Source organism: Papaver somniferum, chromosome 1 (genome assembly GCF_003573695.1).
Source record: "Papaver somniferum cultivar HN1 chromosome 1, ASM357369v1, whole genome shotgun sequence".
Taxonomy (NCBI): domain Eukaryota; kingdom Viridiplantae; phylum Streptophyta; class Magnoliopsida; order Ranunculales; family Papaveraceae; genus Papaver; species Papaver somniferum.
In genome coordinates, this window is record NC_039358.1 from 12,376,814 (window position 1) to 12,389,007 (window position 12,194).

General features: G+C 34.7%; 1 protein-coding gene and 1 long non-coding RNA gene across 2 annotated transcripts; one reads left to right on the forward strand and one right to left on the reverse strand.

Annotated features, from left to right (window-relative positions):
* The first annotated feature begins 355 nt into the window (after nucleotides 1-355).
* LOC113279305 lies at nucleotides 356-4,127 on the forward strand. Its single transcript, XR_003325656.1, has 6 exons — nucleotides 356-625; nucleotides 723-901; nucleotides 1,047-1,404; nucleotides 2,445-2,680; nucleotides 3,048-3,322; nucleotides 3,432-4,127. It is a non-coding gene; the product is annotated as an uncharacterized LOC113279305 (long non-coding RNA).
* Nucleotides 4,128-7,487: 3,360 nt separating this feature from the next.
* LOC113349821 (F-box protein At3g07870-like) lies at nucleotides 7,488-8,297 on the reverse strand. Its single transcript, XM_026593890.1, has one exon. The coding sequence runs from the start codon at nucleotides 8,295-8,297 to the stop codon at nucleotides 7,488-7,490; it is 810 nt and encodes a 269-aa protein (XP_026449675.1).
* Between the last annotated feature and the right edge of the window lie 3,897 nt (nucleotides 8,298-12,194).

Consider the following 12,194-nt stretch of genomic DNA (forward strand, 5'->3'; position numbering starts at 1 on the left):
AAAAAAAAGGATAAAAAGAATAAAAAAATAGCAAAGTAATTGTTAGGAATCTGAAATTGTACTAGGAGAGGGAGGAATACACGCCAGCGTTTTCTCTTCCAAAGCCCGCGATTTTCCTTCCAACTCCCGGTCTTCCCACGTTCGCCCGACCTATCATCACGTGCATGCTTGGTCATCCAGCTGGATGATCAGGTGCATGAGAATCTACAGACCCACACTACAAGGATCAAACTTATGAAGGCACCCCCTATAAAACTATCAGCACACATTCGGGTGCCTACATACAGAACAAGGGTATAAAGTCGCTCTTTGACCTAGAATCTATCCATATTCCATATTGAAGATAAGTCCGCGGCTCTCAGTTCTCTCAAATAACTGAGATGAAATTGGATCTGAGATTACTGCGGCTTGATTTTAGAGCAATCTTCAGCTATCTGTTTATTTCTTCAGCAGAAAATGAGTGCAAGTCTGGAAAGATTAAAATTTCCATTTTAAGCAAGATGTCTTGAGACGTGTGCATGAGGATCCGTTGAATAACTCTCACACAGACATCCTGAACAATGTTGAACTGGAACAATCCGAAATCTTATTAGCTATAAATCAAGTTTTGGTTGAAGTTTTTAAGGTTCGATTTCGTTACTTCGATTTCGTTGTACTTGTTGTTGTTTTCTTTACTAAAACATTCAGTAATTAGTACTTTGTTTGTGTTGTTAATATTTCAGATCAAATTTCTATTACTCAAGATGAGATTACAAATATTAGCTCAGCAGATGAAGTTCTTAATCAACAGAATAAGTGTACATTGAACATTTTGATTAAGAATCTAGCTGTCAGTTAGGTCAACATTTAATCTTCAATAGGCTAATCTCAGATGAAGAATGTGGTACTTCTCAAAATCAAGGTATGTATATATATACTAATGTGCATATATGCAGATTTGAAAAAATATTTGAAATATTGAGCTTTCCATTTCTTTCCCAAATGAAGTTCAGAAAATATTAGGTTGTCTCTCAGTTTACTGATATGTTCTTTTTTTAATTCTTAAGCACGTCTCTGAGCATCTCTCTTTGGGCAATAATAAAGAGAGCGATTATGACGCTTTCAAGGCTACCTTTCCTGATTCTAAGATTATAAAATTCTCAAGGTTTGGTGATCAATTGGGATGCTAGCAGCAAACAGACAGGTACTTGATCACACGAGGAACCAAATTCGCCTTTTGCGGAGTCTACCTGGTATTAACCCTGAGACAATATTGGCTGACTTACAGTCTCTAGGGAAAGTAATTTTTCGAGATGAAATCAAATAATCTGAAACTTGAAGAAAGAGAAAGAAACTACAAAAGCAGAAAACTCCATCCTTAAAAGCTGAAGTCAATTCAATGGTGTCTCGAAAAACAAGTTATAGGTATAACAATTCTACCACATTTGATTTTTTTTCTTTATAGTTTCACTGATAATGCGATGCTTTCTGACCATAAAGTAAGATAGTGTGTGTATGCAGTATTGTGTCACTTACCCAGTGAGATTCATGTATTATTGTAAAGTCATTTTCACCTTTTATACCATTTGATATTTTGACTGGTTTGCAAAGAAATGTATTGTTTCTGAAGACTGTATTCTTTACTGTAAGTGTTTCCATTTGTACTTCATAATTGAAGATATCATTGTGTCGGAAATGGAATTTTAGTTTTTAAGAGAGGTGTCTGTAGGAAAAAATTTGAACTTATCATGCTGTAGTTATAAGTACACTGCACAGATATCTCCAGTAAGAGCTTGAGGACTTAATTCAGAACAATTGTACGTTGTTCTGAATGAAATCAGTGGTAAAAGTTTGTTGGTGAACAGAATTGTATGTTGTTTTATATTAGATGAGGTTCAGGTTTCCTCCTCTAGGATAAGACGAGACACCTTTCTTAAGACATGGAAACTTCTGAGGATGTGTTGCATCAACTTGTTTATTTTATTCATCTACTCATAACACAGTCTACGCTTGCAGAAGCATTTTATTAAAGTTTGTAAATGGTACTTAGGAATAGACAATATGGTCAAAAAAAGGATCCTGAATTGCAGTCGTGGAATGACAGATTAGAATGAGGGAACTTTAGAAAAATTGCCTATCAATTTTTCTCTGATGCGGAAAACTAAAAGAAGAAAAGCTAAAGGCGCAGAAAGAAAAAAAAATCAGCACTTGACATGCTTGAACTTTTAAAATATGAAATTCCACTGAACCCAAACTTTTAGGATAGAATTCAATGTATTTGCATCTCAAGAGAGTAATCCTGTAAGATGTTTCAGATTGTAAAGCCATTCTGGACTGGATTTGGCCAAGATCTTTGGTTTCTCTCACTGTTTTTGGGGTTCTGATTTTGTGTTAGTGTATACTTGGTTTCAAATTCTGCATCATTTGGTAATTATTAACTTGCATTTTACCTTCTTAAATGACAGAAAAAGTCTCGCAGAGGAAGTCACGCTGCCGCTGCAAAAGATCAACTATTTCAAGACAGAAATTCCCTAATCCAACCGGTGCTAAAAGCTCCATTTTCCACCACTGCCCCATCCCCACCACAACCACCATCACCCCCAAATGAATGTGTTATACTGGTTTTGTTTGGAATCCCTTACATTTACTCTAGAGGGACGGCTTCACCTAATCGTCGCGTAACGACTTTTCTTCTCAACCTGTAAGTTTAATTATTTTTGTTTTCACTAATTTCTTTGTATTCTCATACGTTCTATAAGAAGTTAGGGTTTGAATCTACTATTCTTATTAATCTGAATTTGATAATCTAGGAACAGATTTCAGGGTAATGTATGTATACTTGAGGTTTATGTGAGTGAGAGATCTTGAAATTATACATGTACACTTGAAAGTTACTGATTCTTTTAGCACATCGAATGCCATGCGGCGGCACATTGAAATCCATCTTTAACCTTAAATTGAAAGCAATTCAGTAAATATGCAGCTTAATTCATATGAATTGTTTCTCTTGAAATCCATCTTTAACCTTAAGTTGAATGCATTATAAATGTCTCAAATTTGCATAGCAGAAAGCAGAAGTTATCTTTCTTTGCTGGAGAGGTTATGGAACAACAGAAGTTTCCGAGTACTACATTCATATTTCATCAGGAAGCAGACTAGTAACAGAAGAAAAGGGATCAAGAATAGATGGGAGACATGGATGACACGTGCCAAAAACAATAAAAGGATCTCAATTCATCTTTCTCAGCCAATAGCTGGCAGGGTTCTGGAAGGAATTAGGGCACTCTTTCCTAGAGATATTTCTAGGTGTCGTGGCTTTGATTCGTTCAATATCAGTGATGAGGTAAGTGACTTACAATGTTGTTCGTGTTTTTTATTTTTTTAATAATCTTTTTGATAATGAAAGTCAGTTGTTGTGACTTTTGAGAGGATTCCCCTATTTCTAATTGCAGGAAAGAATATCAGACTCGTATGTATGTGGTGTTGTTTTCGGGAACCCCTTACGCTGATTATGATGAGAAGTTTTTGATCCTAAATACCTAGCGCAATTGTCATGTTGAATCTTCATAGGAAATCTCTTGGAGAAAGTTAGCAGATGTATCCGTGTTGAGAGACCAACAAGATTCCGCAAGTTATGGTGCAGCATCATCTACTTGGAGAAATACTCTTGTCTAAGCACGTTCAGCAGGTTGTCTCTTTTGGATGCAGCAGGGGCAGTTGGAGTCATCTTCAGAAGACGAGGGGTCATCTGAATAGACCTACAAGGTTTGCGTGGATGCCTATTTGAGAAAGATTATGAAACTGAAATGTGGATTATCATTTTTGAACAATATGCTTTGAAGAACACCCTATCTGTGCTTATGTTGGTCTTGTCGAAAAAATAGGACTCTGTCAATTCAGCCAAGAACAATCCCAAGCTTCCACACTTTAAGATCATGGACATTACTAGGTGAAGCCTGCGACAGACCCTCCTTGTGTCAGAAGGCTGTTAGAAGACAACTTGAACCGCATGACTTGATGAATGATAGATTTGTATTTATTTGTTAATCCTTGTAAGTTGAACAAAATGTACTTCGGAAAAATAAGGAAATTTTGACCATCAATGCTTGCTCTAAAACCAGGATTATATATTTCCCTTGTTGGCTTAACTTTGTCAGTTTATTCTTAGTTTCTTGTAACTCGTTTTTCTTAGTTTATTCTTAGTTTCCTATAATGAATTGTATCGAACTGACATGTAAAACGAGATAAGATACTGATGCTTACAATAGACTCCTACATATGTCAATCCTCCTTTTTGGAATTTTTGAAAGATTGTAGTCGACATGTCTAAAATGGATTTCTTTCATGGAGGTCTATGGTTTGTGGCAACTGGAAGATACTACATGCAGCACCTCCCACCAAATTCTTATGAGTTTTTGGTGCTGGTGCATTCCCGGGACACAGAATCACGGTTATCCTCTTTCCCATGAGCATCCTCAGCTTATGCTAAAGTAAGAAAATTCTTACAATAGTTTCAGCCAACCCTACTTCCATCATATTCCCCATACATGTCCAATATGTGTTTCATGTCTTACTACTGGAGATGTTACCGATACAATTGCCTACAGATTAAAAATAATATGCAGGAAATTGCCTTATTCTCAGTTGATTGGGCAACCATTCACGTCATGTTTACTATTGTATCGACATTCCTTGAAGTCTTGCCTGAAACAAGAATTTTGTTGTCTATTTTACCTGAAATGTTGCAAGTCGTGAAGGAGTTGCAGTCAATCAACAACACATGTTGAATTTGGGACAATTGGAAACACTATATCGAGGACGGTAGAAAGCTCAGAATAAGACCCGTTTTACTACCTTTCGTCAAGTTCTTTTTACGAGTCAAATTCAAATTTGAACTTAAACTTGCCAACGAAAGCACCACCAGACCATCATTGCTAGAAGCAATATTGTCCACAAACATTTCATCAAACAACGGTTCAGTTACAGCTATAATAAAATTTAGTAGAAGCAGGGAAAATTTCATGAATCCATTGATTAATACTGATCAAGACAAGAAAAATAATTTGGGTTTTAATAACATCACCACTGCAATCTATTAATAAGTCCCGAATCACTACATCATACTCGATTACGATGTCTCCAAGAAACCAAGTCCCTAACTTCGCAACAAACTCCCTCATTTTCCTCTGCTCATCTTTCGTTGCACATACAATTACTCAGAACCTGTGATGACCAAAATAGAAAAATAAAACTTAATGATAGGCTTCCCCATATGTTTAATAGAACAATCTACCAGCAAAAGTGCAAAACTATAAATAACAAAAACCAACAACATTTCCAAGACTAATAGTTCAAACTTCAGAAAGCAAAGGTACATTTGTTTTTAATGATTACTTGGTTAAACTCAGTTTCCTGGAATAACCGGGAACCACATGGATTCCATAGTACAACTGTACATGCTACTTTTCTATAATTTCTCCTTGCATTTACTTATCCAATTCTGTTTGTATAAGCGAATCAAGTTTACTAACAACACATCCTGCTAAGTTCAAGGAAACAGAAACATGTAAAATTAAACATAAACTAATACTGGCTATTCCTACGGTGTGACTTAGACATCTTACTTATCCCAACAAGAGTTATAAACGACGACCCTCTCGGAGACAGCTAACAAGGGGGTTGTTGCATTTCATCTACAGTGGTAAGCAAGGTACTTATGATACTGAAAACAAAGTGGGATTAACTATTGAAGTTGGAATGCGAGGTTTCAAGCTATTATTTGGTCCTGCGTTAGACGTATTAGCAAACAAGCCTGAAGGCTGAAGTATTGTATGGGGTTGTGCAAGGCAGGTCATGGTGTTACATTTTGAGTTATAAGGTTACCAGAATCCTGTGAACAACACTAATAAAAAAAATGTTCATGCGAAAAAATACGCCCGTCAGATAACAACAAGTACACATACAATCTTGATAAACCACTAAAGAAGTTGTTGAATGCTAGGTTCTCACAAGTCATATCACATCATATAAAATAATAAAAGCATAAATAAAATATGTGAATATCCGATTGGTACGGGTGAACTTATCCAATAACAAGAGATAGCCAAATTACTCGCTGCCAAAGGAATTCTCGTCACGGATCCTTTGGCAGGCTGAGGGCGACGTATCTTGCTTGAAATGCCAAAAATCTAATCTATGACTAACAGGTAACTCAGCAGTATTATTACACAAATTAAGCGTGTTTAAGAAATAATGTTTCTCCAAGAATCTTTTGTCTTTCTCAAAACAGCATCACCCTGTTTGCATAGAGTGACAAGGTTCTTCCAACTGTCTTGGTTATTCATATGGCTTTCACTGACGAATGGAAAAAAAAAAAATCCCTAGTATACAATCACTCATCGGATTCAGTAGCAAAATAAGGCAGTAGATTTCAAGAAGACACTCTCTAAGAAGTGGCAGTAAGAAGTAGGAACCAGATATATTTCCTCAAAACCCCTGAGAAGAAGAGAGCTCTCAGTTTTCATGGTTTTTTGTGCATATACTTCAACATTAATTTTATAGACAAAATTGTTGGAAAAAATACAGTTTTATGTGAATAAAAATTAGTAATAAAAAGGTTTTTCCAAAAATAAAAACACCTTCCAAATTTATCTCTTAGTTTTTTACGGGATAAGTTTACCATATATTTTTTGGATTTGGGTTAGGGTTTTATATAAGAAGAACCTCTTTTTGATGCCGATATATATAGAAAAACCTCTCTCATATCCCCCTGGGGTTGAGTACTTCTTATTCGTTTTTTGATGTTTGATACGAGGGTTTTAAGTGCTAACGATTCGTGAGTTTTCCGCTGCCAAGTTCTAGAAGGACAAGTTTGAATGTGCTATTCAAGCTTGTTAAGATTGTTGTATCTTGGAGGCAGATGTACCCGTAGGGCTATAGCATCATCTTTTTTCAGAGTGTAGCCGGGCATTCTTGTCTTAAGGACAGTATGTTGAACATGCGCCTCAATCTACCATTACCGTTTTCTTGTTTCCATGGTGTTTATCAGGATGTTCAAGACATTAACAGTTGACTAAGGAGAACACACAAAAAATCAGATAAGTGCCTCTTATATTATTTAGTTGATTGATTAATTTTTAATTGTTATTATCCAACAAAAATTACTCCAACATAGTAACATATCAATTTAGCATAAACTTCAAATTTTTAATTGAGTTCTGTTCAGAAAATCAGAATGGAACTTACCAGTGTATCATCCTGCTAGATCTTGCACTTTCACCTGAACCCATTAGTTCCATAACTTCTTCTCCTAATGCTTTCAATGACACAAAGGTGTTCCTGTGAAGTACTCCACAATCAAAATTCTTACCACCATTCACAAGCATTCTGGAAGACGAAGGTTTTGGAGCACAACGATAGACATTTCTATCACGAGGATTGTAGCATAGAAGCCCACCATTCTTCGTAAGGGTGATCGGTTCGAGGTTGATATGACTAAACTCTTTACTTCAAATCACATCCTGATTCTTTTCATCCTTTTTTAAAACCCATGTGTCACAACCTCCATCATATTTATAAGCTGCACATAGAAAATCCTCTACAGCCTGTAGTTTTGGAATACCAGCTCGTGGTGATGGAATTATGCGGATTTCTTCAACAGCCAAATCGAAGGCGTGAATGGTTCCTTCCTCCTTGTCCACCCAATAAATAGCTCCATTGGCAAATTCACCAGGCTGTGAAACATAACTTATTTTGATTTCTATACTTCCCAAATTTCTCCATCCAATGCCACTGCCAAGAGTGTATACTTGAACATTTCCAAATTTCTGGTCTCCCTTCTGATTACATACGCTAACAACTTTGTACTCATTGGTTGAAGGAATGTAACCAAATCCAGTTAACATGTATCTTACGTTAACTTCTGGAAGCACAACATATTCTCTAGTAATGGGATTACAGATATAAGCAGGACTATAATGATCCTTAAACCATGCAAAGAAACAAATTAAGCCATTACAGGAACCAAGGATGCAACAGTTTTCAGTTGGAGGAATGAAATTGATCCTTGTTGTTTTTAAACGGTTTAAGCTCTCATCATACTCAGTATAAGGATATGGTTGTGGATCCCGGAAAATGAAACTCAATTTACCAGAATCAAAAGCATTGAGATGATTCAAATGCTTCAGTGAGAAGGATGGATGTTTAACAACATTTTTCCAGGGTTTTGATACGAATTTGCATTCTAAAATAGACTCAGTGGGTAAACGAGATAAGATATCTAACACAATATCTGATGGGAGCATATTGAAGTTACCCATGGAAACTCCTTGGCGCTATTCGCAGATTAGTAGTAATGGGCTAATGGCAGAAGAAGAAGAGAGAGGAGTTAGGTTTCAAGGAGAAAGAGGATTCGGTTGGGGAAGACTCGAGATCTAAGAGTGTGACAGAGAAATAGAAAATAAAATGGTTTCTTTTCACACTTATTACTGGGCCTGCAAATGGATTAAAACGTCCGAAACGTGATGGCCTGATGGCCCAGGGGTGAGCATGGGTCGGTATGGTCATGTTTTCACCTCATCGACATCCTAGGATTTCAAATTTGGTATCCGCATCCAATCCCACATCCAATGGATGCACGGATAAACAGATTGGATATGGATAATCCAACGCATTTGTTTTTGTTAAAATTTATAATGAAGAAATAAATTCTATAAAACCTACACATTTTATATATATACTAGAAATAACCCGTGCCATAACGACACATCATGAAACGGAGTAATTTTTTATTATACTAATGATTCTAATACTTACTGCCAACTGTGGCAAGACTATTTTTGACCCCTTATGAACCTGTAGCTTCGAAAATTAATAAAATCGGTTACACTTGCAACTGAGTAAAATAATAAATTTTGATGAAATTGCTATGTAAATTGGTTTATTTTTCCCTAGATTAGTATTCAATCTTTTTTTAAGGATATATTTAGTCTATCTCCAAATATTGGTAGTCTTTGATACTGATTTTTGTTGTATTCATACTATTACGATGAATCTTCATCAAGAGAGCAATAAATATAGTTATTTTCTTACAGAAATCCGTCCTCGATCGCTGGCACTATCGTCCATATGCTCTGGTGATCAAGAAGATAGCCATGGTCAATAAAATAACTGTTTCATAATGGTAAAACACTCTTATGTACCAACGTGATACGATCTTGTTCTTTATAATTGACTTGTATTTTTTTAGTATTTATGTAAAAAATCAAATGAGGAGATAATTAAATTAAGCTAATGGTATGTAAAAAAAATCACATTATATTTTATTTTTATTTATGTTCCTGATTGCGAGGGAACCCACACTCAAAGTATATTCAGGATGAAAAGAGGAAAAAAATAGTCATAATCAAGAAGATAAAAAGATAAAATTAGTAGATGCACAGGAAAAAGGAATCCACCATGTGATGATCAAGAAGATAGTTATGCATTGTATGTATTTGTTTATAGTTTTCAACTGTTCCCTAGAAATAATGAATCTAATAAAAAAATTATATTTTTAGAAAGAGGGTCTAATGTTCTATTTTCTTTGCAGATTAACAAAGGTTGGCTAATTCGATTTTTAAAAGATATGAATCAAAGAATTTTCTTTATTTTTGTTTTCGAATAATAAAATATGAATGTAAAAATATGAGTTTTACATGATTGTAACATTTACTTTTCACTTTATTTTTGTATTGCCACGTCAATTTTTCTAATTGGTGAGGAACTAATTAGAGGCATTGTCAATGCATATATCCATAGTGGAAGGAGGTTACAAATCTTACATCAGTCGGATGTCTGTGGCTTGGATGAGACTGGGGATGGTCAGATGGAATGTTTGAAAATGTTGTCTGAATGTCCAAGACTAAAAATTCCTCTCTGAAAATATTATCTAAAAATAACTCGTGCTGTAACGACTCCGCATGAGGCTAATGTGGAGTTCTAGTAAATATATATAAAAATTATATAGAATAAGAGTAATTTGACGTGTATCTAATTAACAATTATACTTAATTAGATTTCAAAATCTAGTCGGGTGAATTCCACATGTAAGAACTTATGGACCTGAAAGTTTCATATACATAATTTTGAAAGTTTGTTTAAAGTTCAGTTGATTTAAAAGTAATTACTTGGGTGTAATTGAGTATGGGCTTGTCCTTTCCTTTTTAATAAAATTTTATCCATGTTTATCATAAAAAGAAAAGAAGAGTAATTACTGAAATTAAATCTTGTTAGTCAAATTGTTTTATTGTGTTATATTATTTTATTTTTGATGAACAAAACCAAAACAACATAAACTCGATCACACGTGCATTAATATAAAATATCTTTAAGATTATATCATCAATTCATTTAAAAATTATTTGCGTTTTAATACCAATTCACTTTACTAAATAAAAAAGAACGTACTGTTGTTATCTGGTTTATTTAGAATTCTTGCGTGTTATTAATTTTAGCTTGAAAAAAAAGATTTTAATCCATCTCTAGTTTATTCATACAAACACGCAAAATGAGGGAGTGCATAACATGATCAGTAGAGAAATTTCTACCAAAGTATTTTATTTTTTTCAAACTACTTGGTTGACAAAGCTTGATTGTTTTTTGTAATAAAAAACAATAATACATTGTATCGTGGGCATAAATCCAATCAATGTACATTCATAATGTACATTATGAATTTTATGACCTCAATTATGAGGGAACCGATAAACTTTAGTTCATGACAAAAGAGCTTACAATTATTATATCCGTCAGATGTCTTTGGTTGGTATGAGATTTTGATGGTCGGATACAACGTTTATCTCTCAAAATGTTATCCGACCATCCAAGCTCAAAAACCGCTTCTGTTTTGTATTATAGATACAAATATAAATATATGATGGGTAACATTCCAAGTAAACACCTTAAGAATTACTAAACTATCTACGTATTTTCTAAAATCTACATAAATGCTCTTAATCAAACGAATATGGATATTCAAAGGATTTTCAAGGTTGCATCCGGACCCAATTTGTGATCCGTTGAATTTCAAAAATCTCATCCGCAACCAACCCATTAACGAACGGGCCGAGTATCCATCCACAAACATACGGTTGGTCCCAGTTAAATCAGCGGATTACGGGCCAAATGCTCACCCCTACCGATGGGGAGGGAGACCAATTATGTAAAAGTTTAAAAACTTTGCATTTTTAGGGGCGACTCTGAAAGAATTAGGGGCGACTAATAAGACAAAAAGAGCCACCCAAACCTAAAATGAAGCCATCCCTTATCTCTGATTTTTGGAAATGGCATATATACCCTCAACAATTGGTAGTTTAATTTGCTCTGTCTTTTTTTTTTTTTGCTACGAACCGCATAAAATCGGTAGTTAATTTCATAATCGGTTTTGTCGATGTATACAGTCGGTAGTACTCTCATAATTGATAGTGTTCGTGTATACAATCGGTAGTTAACTTTATAATCGGTATTTTTAAGTGTATATAGTTGGTTTTAGGAATTTTTTTTGAGTTATTTAGTTTTAGTTTTTAATGGAAGAGGAAGAGGAAGAAGAAGAAGAAGAAGAAGTTTACCAGTTTTCTTAAATCAACAACAAACATGGATGGGTACAAAGAAAAAGGTGAAGAACATAATGTTGAAGGTTCACTACCGTTTAGAAGAAGACGATTTGAGGTATTTATTGAATGATACAAACTTTTGTACAGAGGAAGCCATAGACGACGCTTTCATGGAAGAAAACGTAGAATCACCCGAGATCGAAGCTAACGATGCATCTAACACACATGTATTGTGTTAAGAAACTCAAAATCCACTTTGTATGTGTTTGTATGCGTTTTTAAACGAGAAAATTCGATTTTTGCATACATTGAACGCCATGAACTACCCAAAATCAGTAGATAATGAACTACCATGTCTACCGATTATCAATTATTGTATAACAATACATATTTAATCAGTAGAATAGGGAACTTAGATTGCTATCTATTTAGAAAAACCCCCAAATTAAAATTTTCGATTTTTAATAATCGGTAGTTTTCCAAATTTACTTTACTACCGATTGTCAAAGTCACCTAAATACGAATTCTCCAAAACTTCAATAATTGGTTTGTTTCATCTTTCACAATTGGTAGATTATGAAAATTTTCGAACCTCCGATTATAGTTGTCGCCCCAAAACCAAGT

Coding starts and splice junctions, on each gene's coding strand:
- LOC113349821 (XM_026593890.1), bottom strand. CDS start 8,297: ATGGGTAACTTCAATATGCTCCCATCAGATATTGTGTTAGATATCTTA.